This window comes from Rhipicephalus microplus, chromosome 5 (genome assembly GCF_043290135.1).
Source record: "Rhipicephalus microplus isolate Deutch F79 chromosome 5, USDA_Rmic, whole genome shotgun sequence".
Classification (NCBI taxonomy): Eukaryota; Metazoa; Arthropoda; class Arachnida; order Ixodida; family Ixodidae; genus Rhipicephalus; species Rhipicephalus microplus.
The window spans coordinates 14909063-14931303 of NC_134704.1; the positions used below are offsets into that span (position 1 = coordinate 14909063).

A 22241-nucleotide genomic window follows, 5' to 3' on the forward strand; every position below is an offset into this window, starting at 1 on the left:
AATTTACAGGTAAACTTGTAGAGTAAACTGCAGTCATTTTTAAGAGTTATTGGCAACTTTATTGAAAGCATGTGGTCACCATTTCAGGCTTGCCACAGTTAGTGAAATGCTGGCTGTGCATCGACGGCAAAAGACGCAGGCGCTCACCGACCTGGAGGTATCGGCGGAGACCACTACACAGCTGCACCAGGAGCAGCCTAAGTTGGAAACAAACTTCCGCTTCTTCCAAGAGATGCAGTCATATGCTGCTGATCTCATTGAATGCCTTGATGCCAAGGTTTGTGAATACCTATTGCCTTAATTCATGTTGTGAGGCCCAGCTACATGCAGGTAGCATGGATAGTTCCTTTTACGTAGGCTTGTGAGAATGCAAATTTTAGGCTCGAAGCAAATAGCAATTTGGTTGAATAGCCTCGAATTGGATTTCAATAGTATATAGCACTTCTTCTTGTCAGGACTCAACCAACCTGCAATATATATATATATATATTTATAATGATGAGATCTAACAGACGATAATGCCAAGGAAAGTATAAGGGAAGGTATTGGACCGAATTGTATAGTAAATGTGAAGAAAGAAAAGTTGGTGAAAAGATAACTTGCCGTGGGCAAGAACCGAACCTGCGACCTTCGAGTAACGTGTTCGATGTTCTACCACTGAGCTACAACAGTAGCTATCCCCTCAGCCACTTTATTGGGTATATATGTGAATTTAAACTTGGGAGTGTAAGCGCCACCAGTAGCCATGGCGAGAAGTGTGGCACACCCTTTATGAGCCTGTTTGGTGTCACGTAGCACGTGAACTTATTTCAAGCTGGCACCTGACCGATAGTTCCTCGTATACAACCTAAGGCACCAAGTCTGCCAGTATGAGAACCTCGTTAATGAATAAGGGAAAGAAGCGTATACTCAAGGGCTCGTTTTTTCATGTTTTAACACCATATTAATGAGATCTAACAGACAATAATGACGAGGAAAGTATAAGGGAAGTTATTAGACAGAATTGTATAGTAAATGCGAAGAAGGAAAAGTGGGTGAAAAGATAACTTGCAGTGGTCAGGAACCGATTATACAATAACTTGTCTTGTTAGATCTCATTAATATGGTGTCAAAACACAGAAAAACTAGCTCAAGTGTACACTTCTTTCCCTTTATATATATATATATATATATATATATATATATATATATATATATATATATATATATATATATATATATATATATATATATATATATATATATATATATATATACACTGCTATCTAAGGGACTAAGCTTCTGCCCGACCACAAAATTTTTCGATGAATTCCACTTACTCCGAGACCTCAACAACTTCGCTCGAAGCTTAAGGTTGCGCGAATATTTCTTGGACAGGCCTTCTAACCACGAAACAATTCACCGTTGCAAATCGAATGATTGGACACCGAACAGTAATCGAGACAAGTGCTTGGACCTTTATATCACCGCAGTACAGAAAGATATAGTACACGAATACCACAGACAGAAAGGAAACCGAGAAAACTTGACCAAATCTGAAAAAATAAGTATGAAAAATTTGGCATCTAGGACAGACATAACAATAAAACCCGCTGACAAAGGAGGAGCAATTGTAGTCCTTAATACAACCAACTACTTACAAGAAGCATACCGCCAACTAGACGACTCAAGATTTTACGAACGCCTCCCAGGTGATCCGACAGACGAATACAAACGTATCGTATCAACAGAACTAAAGAAACTGTTGGACGCAGAAAAGATAACCAACACTGACCACAAACTGATGCAAGCAGCATACCCTCGTCCAGGTCGCTTTTACATCCTCCCAAAAATTCATAAATCCGGTAACCCAGGTCGACCAATCATATCAGGCATCGGTACAATAACTGAACCCATATCAGGGTACTTGGACAAACTAATAAGCCACATTCCATGCACCCTCGCGTCGTACATAAAAGACACCACACATTTTCTTCTAGACATTGCGGGTATCTGTGTGCCGAAAAACTCGTACTTGGTTACTCTTGATGTCTCTTCATTATATACAAATATTCCTCACGATGACGGCATAGCTGCATTACAAAACATGTACACAAACCATAGACAACCTAACATCCCAGATTTCTCTGCCATTGCAACATTGACCAGGATGGTCCTCGAATTAAATTCATTCGAGTTTAACCAAGAGTATTTTCGACAAATCAGCGGGACCGCTATGGGCACCAAAATGGCATCTAATTATGCCAACATATTTATGGGAAAGCTAGAATCTGAATTTCTTGCACAAAGTTCCTTGAAACCAATGTTATACAGAAGTACTCGGCTGCTGACCCGCAGGTCGCGGGTTCGATTCCCGGCTGCGGCGGCTGCATTTCCGATGGAGGCGGAAATGTTGTAGGCCCGTGTGCTCAGATTTGGGTGCACGTTAAAGAACCCCAGGTGGTCGAAATTTCCGGAGCCCTCCACTACGACGTCTCTCATAATCATATGGTGGTTTTGGGACGTTAAACCCCACAAATCAATCAATCAATCAATGTTATACAGAAGATACATAGACGACATCTTTCTTATTTGGACCCACAGCGAGGACGAACTTCTCAGCTTTTTAGACACTTACAATGCTGTACATCCGAACATACACTTCACACACACATACTCGCAAGTTACCGTAAATTTTCTTGATGTTACCATAACAATAGAAGAAGAGAAGCTCTCTACAACCCTATATCGCAAACCAACGGATCGACAACAATACCTTCATTACCAAAGCGATCACCCACGCCACTGTAAAAACAGTATTCCATACAGCCAGGCTCACCGGTTTAAGCGAATCTGCTCTAGAGACGCTGACTTTGACACGAGCTCACAGAGGCTAAAACTTATGCTCGAGCAACAAAAATACCCCCCACATGTAATTAATGACGCTGTTCAAAAAGCGAGAAAACTAAAGCGTGAAGACTTACTTATGAAGCGACCACCATGAGAAGACCCACAACGAACAGACCTCTGCTTGACTTACAGCACAAACTTCCCCAATGTAAACAAAATCCTTAAACGACATTACAACATTCTGGAACAAAGTGAACGTCTGAAATGCGCATTCCCATCCGCTCCAGGCGTCGTTTACCGACGACCACGTAACCTCAAAGACACCCTTGTCCACTCCCAAATTAACACATCACCCCCCAATAATTCATGCCGCCCTTGCTTAAAGCCATGATGTATTGTATGTAAGGCGATGCGAGAAACAGACAAAGCAACCAGCACGCAATCCAAGTTTTCGATTAACATACGAGGAAACTAACGTGCGATTCCTCTAATGTGGTGTACCTACTCGAATGCAACGTGTGTGGTATGCAGTACATCGGACAAACAGAAACACCATTTAGGATTCGCTTCAATAATCACAGAGCCCATGCGAAATCAGCCCCAAGTCTACCTCTATCAAAACATCTCAATCTTCCCGACCATGCATTCGACAAACTATCAGTAACGCTCTTAGAGACGGGATTTAAATCAAATCGAGAACGTGAACAACGAGAGTCATACCTTATCCACCGATTTAACACCCTCGATAGAGGAATAAATGAGAATCCTGGTACACTTGCAGCAATTAAAGCATTAGAAAACAATAACGGCAACAATGAAAATAGTAACTGAGTTCACGGCACTGCAGCTGCTAAGGGCACTGGATAACCCAAAACAATTCCAAGTGTAACTACTCTTCCTAAGTGCAGCTGTCGTCTGTTTTCTGTTTTATTTTACTACCCAATCAATTGTGCCATGCACGACATGCCCAACAGCAACCATGTGCCAAGCCGGGAGGCCCCCACGGCACGCGTAATTTAGAAGCGGGCAAGGAATTCGCATTGCACGCGCTTGCACAGCCTACCGCAATACGGGGCACCCCTATTTTTACGACGAAATGTTGACAGGGCGCGGAGTAGTTAAAGGCTTAGAACTTCCTAAAATGCCCGCTGACCAGCCTCTGCCACGATACCCGGCCCCTGTCCTTCTACGACGAATTGTTTACGGGACCCCGAGTAGTTAAGGGCTTAGGACTTCCTGAAAAGCTCTTTTTTGCCCCACACCGAACCGCCAGTGCCAGGAGGGGCCGTCTGATCGGGAGGAATGCGCTAGTGAACGGAAACATACACAGACCGCTGACATCAGAAAGGTGAAGGGGAGAGGGGGGAGAGAGATTAGGGGGGAAGTGGAAGGAAAAGTGGAAGGGGGGCACCCGAGGGGCGTCCACCATATATTATTTTTCTCTTTCCTTTTCTTTTCTTTTTTTCTTTCTTTTTTTTTCCTCTTTCCTTGCCCTCTGATTCGAGATTGTATAAAGCTGAGCACCAACAAACTGTATCTTTATTCCTGATGAAGGCCAGACTCTAGGCCGAAACGTCGAAACAAACCACGTTGTGACCGCTCACGGAGGATCTACTAGACTATATATATATATATATATATATATATATATATATATATATATATATATATATATATATATATATATATATATATATATATATATATATATATATATATATATATATATATAAAGGGAAAGAAATGTATACCTAAGGGCTCGTTTTTCCGTGTTTTAACACAATATTAATGAGATCTAACAGACAGTAATGCCAAGGAATGTACAGTGGAAGTTATTAGAACCAATGGAATGTAAATAAGGAGAAAGAAAAGTGGAAAAGAAAAGTGGCTGGTTATATATATATATATATATATATATATATATATATATATATATATATATATATATATATATATATATATATATTTTTAATTAGGTTTGTGGGAACGACATTATTTTTGTCTCAAAGGGAACTGGAAGCAACCTTGAATAGTAGTAGCAGGATTTGACTTTTGGTAGAATGCAAGTGACAACCTGTATATAAGCTTGTATAAAAAGCTTTCAAACTTATAGAATGTTGAATCAGTGTGAGGGTAGCGTGTTCATTGAACCATAAAGTTGAGCTTTGCAGTGAAGATTTTATTTCAGTGTATTCATGGTATAGTACCCCTCCACCGTAGTGAAACCACTCTTACAGGGACGTAAATGCAGACTAATATACATTAATTATCTTAATTTTAATGCTTCACAATTTTCAATTATATAAATTTTAATCGAATAAAATTATAATAATGGAACATTTGTTCAAATATTCAAAGTGCTAAAATATTCGCACAGTCCTAGTGTTATGGAATTTCTGTAGAAAGGTTTTTTACAGTATGTGTACCTTGAGGAAGATCTGCTGCAACTGTCTGTAAGAGATTGAGTTGGAAGTTAGGGGGCTGCTGTGGAAAAACTGGGATACTTAGATGAAATGTTGCTTGATTCAGGACAGTTATTATCAAGTTAAGCTTTCCTGGAATGAAGTAATCACAAGTATTTGCCCATGATACTCCTTTGCTACTGTCCGCTTATGTTTAGTTTAACTAGTGAGCAAAAAAGAAAAAGTAAGGTAGCTGTGTTTATTGCTGTGTGCAACGATTTTTTATATTTTTGTAATGTTTCAGTAGCCTGCTATTTTGTTGTTCCTTTTTGACATAATTGTATAAGCCACCACAAGGTATGGTTTAATAGAAAGGGGTTAGAATAGCCTTTTTACTCGATTTCAGCATAGCATTTCACACCATTATGATTGTGAATTGAAAAGTTATAAAAATGGTATGCTGCTACGAAAGATTGTGTTCATAAGGAAATTCTTAGAATTTTTGACAATGAAGTTCAGTAAGAATTTTCTTAAGGTTTGTCCTGCAGATGTGTGTACATACATTTTGCTCTTCCATGATAATATTAAGAGCAGAAAGAAAGACTGGAACTCAAATTAAAAAAAAAAAATATGTTTCTATGTCAAATAGGTCAAACTGTTAGAGATGATATTGAAATCAGTGACATCAGTTTTGTTTCCATAACAGAGGTTCTGGGACAAAATTCCAGCAAGGAAACATTAGTTGAGCTTGTTTTTCTCTGTTAGAATTTTTTTCCAGCCAACGGAATTTAGGAAATGAGCTTTTAAATCGTATTTCACCCAAGTAGAAACCGATTTAATGTAGGTCCGTGGTGTTTTCTTGTGTTGTTGACATCTGTGATATAACCCTCCTACCACTTAATGTTATTAGTTAGGGAAGCACACAGAAGAGAGTTTGGTGCATATTGTGTCCTCTGTCACACGTTGCAGACGCCCGTGATCCTGGCCTTGGAGGGGCGTATGATGTCTCTGCTTTGTCAGCGCAGTGAGAAGCTTGTTCAGCGTAGGCACCAGGACATCAAGGACCAGGCCGAAGAATGCAACATTGCAGGTGGTGACTTGTTAAAATTTATTGTAACACACTACTCTCTGTCGCTCTTTTGCTCATGTTGTGCATGTATATATTGTCACATGTTCGAGATGTTCACAAAAGCAGCAGCCGGCAGGTCCAAAATGAAACTGTTAATTTGGCTGAACTTGTGGCTGGTAAACAAAAAGTTAGATTACAGCAATACACCATGGCACTGATTGCAGCGTACAGGGCACGGCCATCGACAAATTGATCTGCTGAGAGGCGCGTCGGCATTTGCAGATGCGGCAGCTAACGTTCGAGTATTATGACTGGTGGCCGTGTTTGTTTGAGAATGAACTCCACTTTTTGCGTTTGCTTGCTCAAGCCTATGAAATGACCAATAATTCACAACTTCACGGGGAACGTAAATAAGTCCGAATCATCGATCGACCGAAAAAATGAATGCGTCAGAAGAAAGTACTTTTATTGGCTTTTCAGTGAACCGGAGGCCAAAAAAGGCTGTCAATGCGTAATTTGGAATGCTGTCAGACATTCTGACGTGGTTTGAGTGAGGCATTATCAATAGGTGCAATAGGCCGGCAACGTACAACTTATCGAGAAAGAAAGGGCAGTGTGTGGCGATATGTTATGGGTAAGGCAAAAGCTTTATGGAAACTTTGCGCCCCAGGGGAGCTATAAGGTGGGCTTGTTGGTGTTGATTCATCTCCGATAGTTCGCTAAGACATAAGATGAATAAAAATCAGACGAATGAATGCAAACATAGCATGAATGAAATTTAATATCAAGCTCATCAACCATTTTTTGATGTCTATCCCAGCCATCCGAAGCATAATTAAAAACGGCCTAAAACCCGGCTCTTAATATGCAAGGACTGCTTCTCATTGTCAAGGATTTGGCAGACTCCGGTTGCGAAACACCGCATCGCAACAGCGGAAAGCGCCAGACCACTTCAACAGAGCCAGTACAGTTTTAGAGCGAGAACACGAGACTGTAAATAAAAAAGTCAGCGAGATTCTGCACGGCATTATCATCCAGCGGTCTGATATTTCATGGGCATCTCCCGTGGTGCTATTGAAAGAGGATGGGACTGTTGTGTTTCTGCATCGATTATTGCTGCAAGTATTATTATGAAAAAAGACTTGTACCTTCGCCCGCAGACATACGATGCCCAAGAAGAATAGTGGCAAAGTCAAGAAGAATAGTAGCTTTGGTCAAACAACTTTAAATGGAATTTAAATGGTATATATATCGTATATTATGAAGTAAAATGGGCATATTTGTCATGACCCAACAAAGCAGCACAATGTTTTTTAAAAATAGGGAGAAGGCCTGTGCAAATTCTCATATTTTTCGCATCAATAAAAGTGGAAACAACTTTGAATAGTTGCAGGATTTGAGTTGCAGTAGAATGCAAGGCATAAACTGTAAAATAAGTGACATTTTAAAATTTGCTATACTTTAGCATGCAAGTTGGTATAACAAAGTTTTGAACTAAAAAAAAATCAATGTGAGGGTAATATCTTTATTTAATATTGAAGTGAAACATCGTGGCAGGGCGGATTTCTTCTAGGTATGCGTTTTCACGGCTTACCACTACTTTGCTGCAGTGAAACTACTTTTACATGAGGTGTTTTCACGGTTTAGCACTCCTTCATTGCAGTGAAACCACTTTTACAAGGTGTTACATGCGGATTAATATGCATCTATTTGATCGTTCTAAATAATTTGAAATGTACAATGATTTGAATTTGATTCGAAGCGAATTTGAATGGTGCATTGTTCGTTCGAATATTTGAAATATTTGACTATTCGCACAAGCCTAGACGAGAGTTAATGGGGGAAAACTGCTTTTAAAACAATAGACAGCCTCTTTGAGTTCAAGGTGATAGACTTAAGTCTTTTGCTCAGCACCTGCGACTTTCCACAACGTTATGGATAGAGTACATCTGGGATTGAATTGGATGCAGTACACAAAGCAATGAGCGCAATAGCACTTCTGGTGCTATTTGCATCTCAGGCTTACTACCAGATGTAAAGCGCTGGCATGTACAGACATAGCTGCTTGCATATTTACAATGCCTGCCCGGTAACTCTGCACCTGCCATGATGACTAGAAATGAATAGTATTTTTATATAAGCTTGCTGTCTGTAGTAATTCAGGTAATAATAGGGAGTTTTTGAGTGAGGGCTTCAATCCCTTTGGGGCACCAAAGAAATAGCATCGAGCCCACTGTGCATGCGCGGTACCCAAACAGGGTTTGGGTTTTGCGTTGGGGACGCTATTTCTCGAATTTAGCAGGAGCCCCAAAGCCTGCCCCAAAAGCTTTGCATCAGACAAACGTGATGGCACCTTCTGAAGTGACGGCTCTCAGCCAAGACGGGAATGACAAAATATAGGGGGAGGGTTCAAAGTGCCGCAGACTCAATTCGAAGCTCCTGCTTGACCCAAAGCATGCATACGCAAAGGGCTTTGATTTCCCAAACTTTTGAGCCTCCCTCAAAACTTTCTAATAATGTGATTGTTTGGGTTTTATGTATCGAAACCACTACATATACTTGTGAGGGATGCTATAGTGGAGGGCTCAGGAAATTTGGCCACATGAGGTTCTTTAAAGTGCGCCTAAATATAAGCACACGGGATTCAGTGATTGAAATAGGAGAGTCACTTGATGTGAGCCTTGTGTCCATTTGGGCTGGTTGGTACGTCTTGGCACATAGCAGAATATTGAACAGCATTAACATGAGCACTTTTTCTTCCTGTCATGTTCATGCTATTTGGGAAAAGAACCAGCTCTGTCCTGTGTATTATCCTGTTTTTACCCTTTTCATAATCCTGCTGTCTAGTGAAGTCACTGAGATCAGAGATTTTTTTCTCTTTTCTTTTTTTTCTTTATGCAGTGAAGGCGATGCGAGGCCAGCCCGTAGAGGCTAATAATCGAGGCAGCCAGCAACGAAGTTGGCGGGCAGCTGAACGAGAAGGCCGCAGGTGGGCTTTTTCTTCTTGGGATCACATTTGACAATAATATACCACCATTGCTAGTGCAGTTACCCGCCAGTTCATTTTTAGTGAGCTGGTTGGTGTACTTATGTTGCCTGGCGAATTGCGGAAGAACAAACTGCACAAGGTGGTCATGGGCATCTCCCGTGGTGTTCCTGTAGGTATGCCTAGTTCTTTGGCCAGGCGACCCGGGGTGGAATAATGCTGACACGAGAACAGAAACACTGGGCGTCGTTATTCCTTGGTAGCTGATTGCACAAGGATACGTAAACAGGGCAAGTACAAATAGCTGGATAATTTTAGTGCCTACTTTGAAACAGAATCGAAGTAACAGTATACTATGATTGCACAGACAGACATTTGAAAAGGCTTTTATATACATGCGTCAAAAACTATCTTGGCATTACCAGGAACGGTTTACAATGGTAAATAGCATTAGTACAGTGTTAAATAGTTGCTCCCACGGTCAAATGCATTACTCAAAATGTGCTTTGCTGCTTTGAGCCCTCTTACACTTACTTGCAGGCAGCACAGTCGACTGGTGAATTAGCCAGTTATTTTTTATCATTTGCTGGTTAACCCATGGACAGTCATTCACATAGCACACAGTTTGCTCCGTGTTGACCTCACATCTTAGTGTGGTATCATTTAGTCCATGTCTCCTTGTGCTGAATGTATTTATGTCTTTCAATTGACATAGCTAATGAATTGCCAATAACTAATATCAAGAAATGGTTGTCAGAATGACCAGGTAACCTGATGTGTTGTTTGTAGAGTGCGCAGACGCAAGGCTCGTGAGGCCAAACATCAAGGCTTAGCACAACCACGGAATTTGGTGCATCACGATGGCATGTCCACCGATGATGAGCAGCCCGATGCCGACAGGCTGTCCTTCGACAAGGAGCGAGGTGGGTTTGCTCATTTGTGATGTGGGCACGGCAGAGTGTTTTCATTTTTTGCTACAGAAGTGTAACTTAGCTTAGTTGTTCAAAAAGGAAAACTGTCATCTACCTGTGTGTTCCACAAATCTACAAATCAAAGCCATATTAATTTTTGTGAAAGAAAGTTTTGTAGCCAAGTAAAGAGTTGGCAGACCAAATTTAACCTTGCTTGAGCTGTGAAGCTTTATGGTGAAACAGTGCGAATGGCTGAACAATGAAAGAACAAACTGGAAAAAGTGAAGAAATTAAATACACGAGGTCTTAGCTCAACTAGTCAGTTTACGTACACTGCTAAGGATTGAAACTTGACATTTTAGTGCTCTCATATCTGTGTAGATTGAGTGCTCTCATATCTGTGTAGATATGAGAGTTTTCAGTTACTCTCATATCTGTGTAGATTAGACTTGAACACTTGCATCAGAGCCAACATTTACCAGCCATATTTACAGTGGCATGACTCCATTGTCTTGAGCTCTTGCATACACTAATCATTATACTAAAGAATTTGATGTCGCACTTGACTTCCTGAGCACTGTACTTTATGGCAAAATAGTGTGAACGATTAGTGCTTTGTCCTCTTTTTTTTTCTTTTGCTCTCCAGTTGTTCATGCTGTTTCGCCATAATTAATCTAAACTGCTATAACTATACCCCTGTAGGTATGCCTAGTTCTTTGGCCAGGCGACCCGGGGTGGAATAATGCTGACACGAGAACAGAAACACTGGGCGTCGTTATTCCTTGGTAGCTGATTTAAAGCGGTTGTAAAAAACTTTTCCATGATTTCAGCCTGACACCTCAGTGAATGCCAGTTTCTTGGTTATCACTTTGCAGCAAAAACCAGCTAGTTCACACCTTGTGCAAAGCTTTCTAAAAAATCCACATAAATTTGCTTTGCAGCTTAGTTCCTAAAATGAGTGTACAACAATTCTTCCTGTATGTGATCCTTCCTTTCTCGTTTGTTCTCAATTTTTATATGCTGTGCTCATTTTTTTCAATAAATGCCTGCACAAACAATATCTTATTTGCAGATTGCTTCACATTCTCATTCAGCATCTCACTGTGCCTTGTGCAGTCGTACACACATTTTTTCGAATACCGTTGTTCTCTTTAAAATGCTACGATCAATTCGCCAAGACAAGTGCAAAGCTTTTTATATTTGTAAGTCTACTTGATGCTTGTGTTAAGCAAACTCCAGTGATGTTGCACACACAAAAATAATTAGTGTACTACTTCAGAAAACAAGTTTTGCCTGCAGTTGGCCTAATTTGACATGTGCAGTTGTGTGTATAAGTTCACACTTTTGGCCCGAATAGTTTTTCAGTTGTGAGGCAACACTGTGTATCTGCCCTCTCTCCTGTATTCACTTTCCGAATGCTGTTTGAGAAACAAATAAGCACCGATTCAGCGTGCTTGCCATTTCGCTTATCAGTCTCCTTTCAGCTGCTAATCGGTGGGTCTGGGATTGCAGAGCTAATCCTGGATGATGCAAGGCACGTCTTTGAAGATGTAACTGAGCAGTTCAGCAGTGTGGCTGCCCTGAAGCAGAAGTTTGAGCGCTGGAAGCGAGACTTTGGTGAATCTTACGAGCAAGCATACATTCCTTTGTGCTTGGTCAAGCTCCTGGTGCCCTTTGTGCGACTTCAGATGGTTGCTTGGAATCCCATTGAGGTGGGACTTTTTTCAGATGTACTTTTGCATTGTTGACTGGAAAGGAACAGAGGGGTGAAGAATTCAATGAATGGACTACAGCAATGGCTCAATCGTATGTGGTTCTGCTGTTGGTGTCAAGTTCTGATTCCTTGCCATGAGGGTGTATTCTTAATTAGGTGAAATGTGTAAACAATGTTTGGCTCCGCCGCGGTGGTCTAGTAGCTAAGGTACTTGGTTGCTGACCCACAGGTCACGGGATCGACTCCCAGCTGTGGTGGCTGCATTTTCTATAGATGTGAAAATGCTGTAGGCCCCTGAGCTCAAATTTGGGTGCATGTTAAAGAACCCCAGGTGGCCAAAACTTTCGGAGCCCACCACTACGGCGTCTCTCATAATCATATGGTGGTTTTGGGACGTTGAACCCCACATTATCTATCTATCTGTCTGTCTGTCTGTCTGTCTGTCTGTCCGTCCGTCCACTAGTCTGCTCGTCTGTCCGTCCGTCTGTCTGTCTAAACATCTAAACAGTGCTTGCTTTCAGTGGCATTCACTTCAGTCAGGATTTTATGACAATCGTAATGCTATCATCTAAATATCTTAAAGTGACCATTGAAATACAAATTAATAAAAGTAACTAACTATGTAAAACTAAGTAAAAAAATTTGCTGCTGAAAGTGATTTCTATTGTGAATTTGTTATTGTGAAATCTGGAATATTTGATCTCTGTCTATAGTGTGTCCAATATGGAATAGTCTTCTAAATAAAACTTATTGATCAATGTCTTTGTTTAAGGATAGCAAAGATGCAGCTTGTCATGTACATCTGCAACCTGCTTCCTGCCTGTTCTATGCGACTTGGTGGTCGATTCATTCTGTTAAAACTGTGGCACAGTTTGTTGAGTGTAGTACCTTTGTCTCCAAAGGTTTCTATTCTACATATTGCTTTGTAGCATTTAATTAAAGTGATGTTTCTCTACTTAAAACTCAGAAGCAAAAAGAGGATTTCATAGAGCAAAGTTTGCTGTGTGCCAGATCAAAGTAATGCTTAAATATATGAAGTGTCAGTGTGTGCACTCAAAGCTCAGTGCTATGGGAGATGTATTGTCATTATGGTTGCCAGCTGTCGAGTTTTGGACTGGCCCGGACCCGCCATTATTGAATTGGCTCCCTTTATTTTTTATTCCCCTTCCCCCCTTTTTTTTTCCAGAGCAGTAAACAAAGCGTCATTCTAATCACGGGTATTTTCATGCCACCAATCAGACTTGTAGATTAGCTCAGTGTGCCATTTTATTTGTACATCAGGTTTATTTCGCAGAAGAAAAGCAATGTTACATTAAATGGCACTGCATGCCAAAGACCTGACATGGCATCTATTTTTCAATGCTATTGTGATGTTCTGGCGGCTCATCCTCCCCCTCCCCCCCCATTCAATGACCAGAACCCTAATTATCAATTTGGTAATGTCAAAGTTTGAGTTTTAATGTTGTGTATATTGAGAGAAGTAGCATTTAACCAGCATTTTTTAGAGTCTGCATTGTGTTCTCTTGGGAGCTGCACTTTGCCTAAACTTCCATTCTTCAACTGCCTCCACTTCTCGTTTATTTATTTTTATATTTTGAAATAGTGGGAGGCCTACACTATCTCACATTCCACTTCAAATTTTTACCGTGCTGTAAATGTTATGTCTAATTTTTGTCAATTCTCAAAGTTCTAAGCTACAGCTTCTGCACAAGATATATTTTTGGGACCAGATTGATATTGTCTTGCAGGTGCTGTAGGTTCCAGCACGATGAGCTTATTTTTAGTGGGTGTATGAGAGGTAGCGAGCACAATTCGAAATTGTGGCTATGGACAATGATTGGTTTTAATTTGAAACTACTTGGGATGACCAGAATCAGTATATCTTGAAGGATTACAATGTGTGTTTTCTGTATTGCCGTAGCCACTGCCATATTGTACATTTTTTTGCAACTGCCAATTTCGATTAGCAAGAACTCTGTCCTTGGAAGTTCTTCTTCACCTGCCCACATTCATCTGATTGTGTGGCAACACCTTGTGCAGAAGCCCGAGAGTCCCGAGAGCTGTGGGTGGTATGATGCACTCCTGTTCTATGGTGAAGACACACCTGAAGACCCTGATCTGTGCCTCCTGCCCCGCATTGTGGAGCGTGTCCTCCTTCCAAAGATGGCTGGTCTGTCAGCTTTCTTTTTGTGAAGCAACTGTTCTGTGACAAGTGAGCACACTTGGAATAAAAGCTGCACAACCGAATTGGCTGTGTGCTCGAGATGAAAAACAAGGAGCAGATGAGTAAATTTGTAACAGCTAAGTTTCCATTTTATATCAAGCTTGTGTTGAGCTTGCTCCAGAAGTCCTGTCCTTCAACCCTTGTGGTTGGCTGCATTGAACAGATTTTACATGTCTCGATAAGCGGTCTTGATCACTGAGCTCTGAAACTTTTAATGAGCTTTGTGGGAAGTTCACTCTTTTGATGAAGGTCTATAAAGAATGTAAGGGAAAAACCTTTTCTAGGACTGATACAAGACAGCTAGATGAATATATATATGTGCTACAAAAGGCTAGACAAGTAGAAGCAAAAACAGATTGATAGCACAGTGACAACATACAGTATGTGTCTCGTGGCTGTTGCTGTGTTGTCTCATGATGCACTTTAGTGAAACACAAAACAGTTTTCATCTTGATGCACATTTTGTGAAGCATAGAACAAGGCTACCAAATTCGTTTTAAAACGTGTTGGCCAGAGTATAACTGAGAGACTGTGTGGAATTTTTCCTTGCTAAGCACACCTAATTGCTGTACCTACTAAGGTTGCAAGTGATGGATGGAAATAGTAAATTAGTTCGTTGTGCGCAGCACTAGCGGAAAAAGTCTGGGACCCCATGTCCAGCACCCAGACACTGAACCTGGTGTGGACAGCCAAGAAGCTGGTTGAGGATTACCCAACTGTCAATGCCCAGAGTCGGCACTTACAGGTTTGCCTCACTTTCCTCTGCTGTTTTTGTGCGCCTGTCTTCCTGTGCGTCTGGTACATCATTTTACTGTGTTTTCTTATCAAGGTGCAAGCTAGTGCCTCATCACAAGCTTGCCTTGAAAAATGCAGTGCGCAATACAAAAACTTGCGTGATCTTCAATCAGGGGCAACCTGGAATCGAGGTATTCCGTGTGGCAGTCATGTATTTTAGAACGTAGTCACGCCAGTGTTTGAAACTACGTTGAAAAAAAAAGATCACGCACCGTCATCGTATCATGCAAGGAGTCCTATTTACAGATGCAGTAGTGCATGGCAGAGGCCTACAGTCACACCATGCACCATGTCATATGAATGACAAAATAATTGCGCGGTCACCTGTCAAAGACTCTGTAGAATGATGCTGCAGAAGCAAGACGCGCAGTACCAGAACTAGCGTGACCACTCAGGTTTTAATTATGATAATGATGATGCCTTTACCCTTCAAGTTGTCTTGGGTGAATGCATGAAGCTAATCAAAGTGGATGGTTGGGCCAGTTGGCAACGATTCATGATCTGTGTATACTGCGTGGTAGAACAGACGTAATGCGTTTGTCTCCGTGAGCTCGTCATCCGTGTTCTCTGCTGTGCAGCAGGCAGGTAGGCTAGAGGTACCTACCCCTCCACACCCCCCCAAAAAAAAATGTCTAGACGACCATATTCTTGGACTTTTTTTTTGCCATGGAAGGACATTACTTCAAACAATTAAGCCTTGGAGACCCTCCCCTCATGTGCCTGTGCGTAGTATATATCGATCATGAATGCATGAAGGCTCCTGTGAATTTATTTTGCACAGATGTAACAAATATTTAGTAAAAGCGGGGCCTTTCTGCCTGCAGAAAGGTGTGGTTTGCTCGAGGTGTCATAGTTCATAATTTGTGCCGCGTATGTACTCTGTCCTGGCTAATATTTCAGCATATAATCAGATTTCATAGATAATATCGCAGTTTGCTTTAAATATTTTGAAAAGTAGAAAATAATAAAGTTACTAACTTAATCTCTTTTTCTAACGATTCTGAAGAACTTGTTTTTTTTTCCTTGTCGTACAACTTGCAGAACTTCATGGCCAAGGTGGCTGCACGTATTGGCCGAGCTCTAGATGAAGATGTCTACATTCCATTATACCCTAAAGAGTAAGTGACACTGCTGGTCTTTTTTGTAGTGGCCTCACACACTCTGCTGTCTTTACAGGGTGTTGGAGAACAGGTCGGGCGCACCTGCAGCCTTTTTTCACCGCCAGTTCTGGTCCTGCCTTAAGGTTTGTATTGACAGCGAGAAGACGAACAACCTTTCATCTTATCAAAACAAAACTTGCATAAATGCACACTAATGACATCAGTGTGTGCACCTGCCACCGGCAGCTAGCTAGCTGCCGGTGGTCAGCTAGCTAGCTGACCACCGCTCACATATTGTGCTCGCGGCTCGAAAAACAAACTCTAAAAAATGAGGTTGCAGATCTCAAACTGCACTCACTCGCATAGTTAGCTGGCTGACAGTGGCCAAACTCTATGATTAGTTTGGTTTATGGAGTTTATTGTCTGTTATCAACCGAGCTTATGCGAGGTGCCGTCAACTGCCATGGCTGGGATCGAACTCGTGTCTTTCGAGTGAGTAGCCATGCACCATAACTGCAGGGCCATCACAACATTGATTGATTGATATGTGGGGTTTAACGTCCCAAAAGGCCATCACAACAGCGTGAAAGATGAATGTTCATGATGTGTTGCAGCTTATGAAGAATGTGCTCAGCTGGCAAGGTCTGCTGGCTGAAGAACCACTCAAGGAGCTCTCCCTGTGCAGCCTCCTGAACCGTTATCTCATTGTGGCCCTCCAGGCCGGCCTCTCTCAAAGGGACACAGTTGAAAAATGCACTCGCGTGAGTGACTTGCCTTTCCATGGCCATTCTAAGGCTCATTTGTAGTTTATTTTGTTTGTTATTCTTTCTATGGAACGCATCCTCATGGTATTTTGTGAAAATTGTTTGATTTTTTTTGCATTTGGGGAGGTTCACTTTGAATAAAATATCCTGGGAAGCAACTGAACTGGGCCAAGTCTGCCAGTGCAGGCATGACTCAGTGATGTTTTGGTTTGACTTCTGGCTGGATGAGAGAAAGAAAGTAAACGAATGGCTTCATGGAAAGTTGGCTTGCAAAAACAAGAGATCGGCAGCAGTTGAAGTGTGTCCACTGACTGCAATTGTGTCACATGCTTATGCAGCTGGTGTCAACGCTGCCGGCGTCGTGGATGCGCGGGAGCCAGCTTCCACAGCTGGAGTTGTTTACACGCTTTCTACGTCTCTACCTGCAACACCTGGAGGGTGTCTCTGGTTCTTCCAACCTGGGACCAGATATGCATGCCAGGTATATATGTGACAAGTGTTTTGAACAAAAAATTGTTTGAAATGACTGTAGGATACCAGCTCTTTTGCATGTGAGATTTTACAAACAAGCATTCCTTGAATACTGTGGTAGCACCTGGGAGGGCCAGTGCCACATGAGTAAACCTTTCTTCTTTTTTTTCCCCAGAGATGCTCTAGAAGAAGTTGGAAAGCTACTGGCTTCACTTACAGACAAGACGAAATGATGAGATATATGTTGGAAATAAAGACACGCCTTCACATTGCAGCATTCTTGCAGCAATGTGGGAGTGCTATTATGTGTTGCAGCTTATGAAGAATGTAATGTAATGTGTGTTGTCACTTTTCGTCCTTCATTATAAGTTTCTCAGTGTTATTTTAATAGGTTGCCATTGATTGCAGTTTCAAAGTGGAACCGTCCAGTACCTGAATTTGTTTACGAAGCTGACAACTGACAGAGCCTTTAAACTTTGTTGTGTTGAATATTGCTAATGATACTGCTGTATTTATTGTTGTACAAGTATTGTTATCAATCGCTGTTCTCCTTCCAAGTCATGTTTGCCTGCATTAGCGTGAAATAAAACAATATTTGACTTGTTTGGTAGCTTGTATTCTCCCTCTCTTTTTTGTTGTTTGGCTTCTGCTTACTCGATGTGCAGCTACAGCAAAGGCTGTTCGGTATGGTTATGATGCTACATAATTTTGACTCCTCCATCCACTCGTCCTTGCCGCCCCGCCGCGGTGGTCTAGTGGCTAAGGTACTCGGCTGCTGACCCGCAGGTCGCGGGATCCAATCCTGGCTGCGGCGACTGCATTTCCGGTGGAGGCGGAAATGTAGGCCCGTGTGCTCAGATTTGGGTGCACGTTAAAGAACCCCTGGTGGTCGAAATTTCCGGAGCCCTCAGCTACGGCGTCTCTCAATCGTATGGTGGTTTTGGGACGTTAAACCCCCCATATCGATCGATCATGTGGGATTTGTCCTTGCCAGTGGTTCTGACGGATTTCTCCCGTGTGCACGAAACAAAGTTTCGGTGGTCGGCCACTATCCATCAAATTAGTATTAGGAGTGTTACGTGATCATGTGTTGAACTGAGGCACTAGAAATGCAGCGTAATGGCAAGCGATGCATATATTTGTTTATATAATGGAGTAAATCGTCTACTCTATCCACGGATTAAACGAGACGATTCTTGGAGGAAGAAGCGTTGGAACTTGAACTTTATTAATTCCAACATACCATCATTTGAGATGCTGAGGGGCGGGGTAAAAAAGCCTCTTCACGGGCTTGACTAGGACCACGACCCCGTACAAAGTGGCCTTTTACCCCGTACAAAGCACAGCAGGCCTGGCCGCGAGGTGATTCGGCCCAAGCGGCACGCGATGGTAAATACATGGAGAAAGGAAAGCTTCTTCCTTGGTAAATAGGTGACGATGACTTTGAAGAAAACGCCCCTAGGCTGGTTGGTTCATGATCATGAGATGCGAGGTGAAAGGACACGAGACCACGGATGGGTAAATTGCGGAGGAGGTCGGAACCGCCCAAAAAGGCGCCTCACGAAGTGCGACAAATTTTACGAGTACATTTTCCAACGAGCAGTGCACGTAGTCAGCTGACGTACCACATTAAGGTGCTGCAGCAGTAAAACAATAAATTTGTCTGAACCGCAATCAGATTTCGCTGGCTTCCTATGACAGTACGCCGCCCCACCCCGTACCTCGCTTTTGGGTGTGCGTTGTATGGTATCAGATGAAAATTACTGACTGGACGTTCCAGAACAAATTCGGGACATGCAGTTGCTCCAAGGTCTCGGGACGCTGCATGACGATAGTTATAGCGCGAGAACAGAACGAAGACACAGATCGTCATATCTATAAGTAACTATAATTATCGTCATGTCACACCAACTAACCCAAGATGCCACACTTCTAAGTTGCATGAAAAATCTGGACAATTCCGCAAAATCCGCGACGGTTAACCCTTGACCGTGGCGCTTGTCCAGTCTTTCAGCGCTGTTAGGAGCGACACGTAGACGTATGTACCTCCATTGACAGTTGCCGGTTTTGCCAAGTTTGACCAGCGCGGCAGCGCCTGGTCACAGGACACGGCCTGGTTCGACTTGATAAACCACGCGCCATGTACAGAATTATCTATGCCTAGCCAACCTAGCCACAGAACACCTATACACCACCATACCTACACCTAGATACAGTGTACGAGAACTGTAACCTAGCTCTGCAGTGCCTGCACAGCTGCTGCTGCCGCAAAAAAAAAATAATAAACATTGTGATGCGCGCTTTTCAACGTTAATATTCAACTTCATAAAAACATCATCATCAGCCTGACTACGTCCACTGCAGGACAAAGGCCTCTCCCATGTTCCGCCAGTTAACCCGGTCCTGTGCTTGCTGCTGCCAATTTATACCCGCAAACTTCTTAATCTCATCTGCCCACCTAACCTTCTGTCTCCCCCTAACCCGCTTCCCTTCTCTGGGAATCCAGTTAGTTACCCTTAATGACCAGCGGTTATCCTGTCTACGCGCTACATGCCCGGCCCATGCCCATTTTCTCTTTTTGATTTCAACTATGATACCCTTAACTTCTGTTTGTTCCCTAATCCACTCTGCTCTCTTCTTGTCTCTCAAGGTTACACCTACCATTTTTCTTTCCATTGCTCGCTGCGTCCTCCTCAATTTAAGCTGAACCCTCTTTGTAAGTCTCCAGGTTTCTGCTCCGTAGCAAAATACCGGCAAGATACAGCTGTTATATACCTTCCTCTTGAGGGACAGTGGCAATCTACTTGTCATAATTTGAGAGTGCCTGCCGAATGTGCTCCACCCCATTCTTATTCTTCTAGTTACTTCAATCTCGTGGTTAGGCTCTGCGGTTATTACCTGTCCTAAGTAGACATAGTCTTTTACAACTTCAAGTGCACTATTACCTATCGCAAAGCACTGCTCCTTTCCGAGGTTGTTGTACATTACTTTCGTTTTCTGCAGATTAATTTTAAGACCCACCTTTCTGCTCTCCTTGTCTAACTCCGTAATCATGAGTTGCAATTCGTCCCCTGAGTTACTCAGCAATGCAATGCCATCGGCGAAGCGCAGGTTACCAAGGTATTCTCCATTAACTCTTTATCCCTAACTGTTCCCATTCTAGGCTTCTGAAAACTTCCTGTAAGCACGCGGTAAATAGCATTGGGGAGACTGTGTCCCCCTGCCTTACACCCTTCTTGATTGGTATTCTGTTGCTTTCTTTATGAAGCACTATGGTAGCACTGTCATCAAAACAAAACTTTACTAAAATGAAGTCTTCAATTATGTTACTGAATAAAAACCTATCTACCGTCGTTCCGTCGATAGCTCAGTTGGTAGAGCGGTGGACTGTAGAAGTATCACTGTAGACATCCATAGGTCGCTGGTTCGAATCCGGCTCGACGGAGTTTTTTTTTTCTATATATATAAGTGTTTGTGTTTTTAATTTTTAGAAAGCTTTTAATTGGAGTTCGTTACTGCTTTAGAGGCATCCGAGGCGCAACAAAGTGCATTAAAAATTCAGAGGGACCACAGCACAGCCAGCTTTGTACGTGTGTCGGGCAGGTGTGGGAGGGGGCATTCCAACTCGCTTGAAATTTTTTAACTTTGCATGTGTACATGTACCCACATACAAACCCACGCACGAACGTACTTAAAAGCATGATTACGCCCCCCCCCCCTAAAAAAAAAAATCTGGTTATGCAACAGAGCTTCTGGAGATGTGTACTACCGACTACCAAACAGCGTTGGAGGCAAGCCGGGGGGGGGGGGGGGGGGGGTAGGGAGTAAGGTTGAAGCTTTTCACCTCAACTTACTAAATGTGAAACGGTGGGTAGGGAGAAGACCCTTTTCCAGGTGCGTAGCCAGAAGTTTTTTGGGGGGCGGGGAGCAACCCCTTGAAATGGCTATTTTTTGCTCTCTATGCCATGGTAAAAAAATTACAGGGTGCGGGGTCACGTGCCCGGTGTAGCACCCCTTGGTATTTTAGTGCAGATTCTTTTCTTATGTTTGAGTCCGAAAATTCACTTTGAACTGTTGGCATGGGTTTGGACTTTTATTTGATAAGAGGCAGAGAACTCTGTCTGCTATAAAGGTACAAAGGATGTCACACATGTCATTCAGATCATAGCAATGCCATTTCAAAACATCTTTGCTAAAGACTAATATGCCAAAGTTGACAAGGTACATATGACAAAAATAAGTCTACCTATTGCATCATAAGCCAGGCTGTCTGAGGCACACATTTCTGTTCATTTAACCCATCTTCGTACTGCGTTTACCTTTAGTTTCAATGTACATCGCATAAGAAAATAAGTAAATGCATGTCCATATGTAAATATTCTAATACAAATTGAATAGTAGCTGCACGTGTTCAATTCACAAATCAAATATCTACTATTTGACTTCACAAATAGCTTCCACTCATTAACTTGACAGTCCCAATGTCTTGGCATTGCCCCTTAATAGCCTTGAAGGAAATTTGATATTTATACGATGCAAAACACTTGAACGGACGACTTCACAGAGAAGAACACACTTGAGTGCCCATCCCCCTCCTTAACTTTTGTATGTATAAGCCAAGGATGGGTATAGACACACATGCATGGCTTTAGATATTAGACTTGCCGTAAGCCGACACCGCCTTATAAAAAATCCTGTATCTGCCTTTGGTCAACACATTTTTGTTTGCATGCTTATTTTGAGGCCAAAACTATGGTAATTACATAATTTGCAGAGTGAGATATAGCAATTTATAGCATGCTAAAGCTGTTCCACTCTGTAATTTCTAGTTCACATTTCACTTGTCTATGGCTATGCATTTTTTTTGTGTGTGTGCACAAATTAGAGTAAATAGGGCAAGGACATTTGTCACACCAGTTTACTTTTTCTGACATTTAGTAAGTCACCTCTGTTCTTGTTCAAGCGCATTTGTACTC

At 42.1% G+C, this 22241-nt stretch overlaps 1 protein-coding gene and 1 non-coding gene across 2 annotated transcripts in view; both read left to right on the forward strand.

Moving 5' to 3' along the window:
* Window positions 1-17573, forward strand: part of LOC119174964 (PAX3- and PAX7-binding protein 1) — a 31672-nt gene extending 14099 nt beyond the window's left edge. Inside the window, exons 8-19 of the mRNA XM_037426113.2 lie at window positions 88-277; window positions 6201-6321; window positions 9202-9289; window positions 10076-10209; window positions 11710-11909; window positions 13952-14081; window positions 14762-14880; window positions 15972-16048; window positions 16107-16173; window positions 16645-16791; window positions 17133-17275; window positions 17441-17573. Coding sequence (XP_037282010.2) covers window positions 88-277; window positions 6201-6321; window positions 9202-9289; window positions 10076-10209; window positions 11710-11909; window positions 13952-14081; window positions 14762-14880; window positions 15972-16048; window positions 16107-16173; window positions 16645-16791; window positions 17133-17275; window positions 17441-17498 — 1474 coding nt within the window. The 3' untranslated portion in view covers window positions 17499-17573. The remainder of the gene's footprint in view (window positions 1-87; window positions 278-6200; window positions 6322-9201; window positions 9290-10075; window positions 10210-11709; window positions 11910-13951; window positions 14082-14761; window positions 14881-15971; window positions 16049-16106; window positions 16174-16644; window positions 16792-17132; window positions 17276-17440) is intronic.
* Window positions 17574-20621: 3048 nt separating this feature from the next.
* On the forward strand, window positions 20622-20710 carry TRNAY-GUA (transfer RNA tyrosine (anticodon GUA)). Its single transcript is given in 2 exon segments — window positions 20622-20658; window positions 20675-20710. It is a non-coding gene; the product is annotated as a tRNA-Tyr (tRNA).
* The last annotated feature ends 1531 nt before the right edge of the window (window positions 20711-22241 follow it).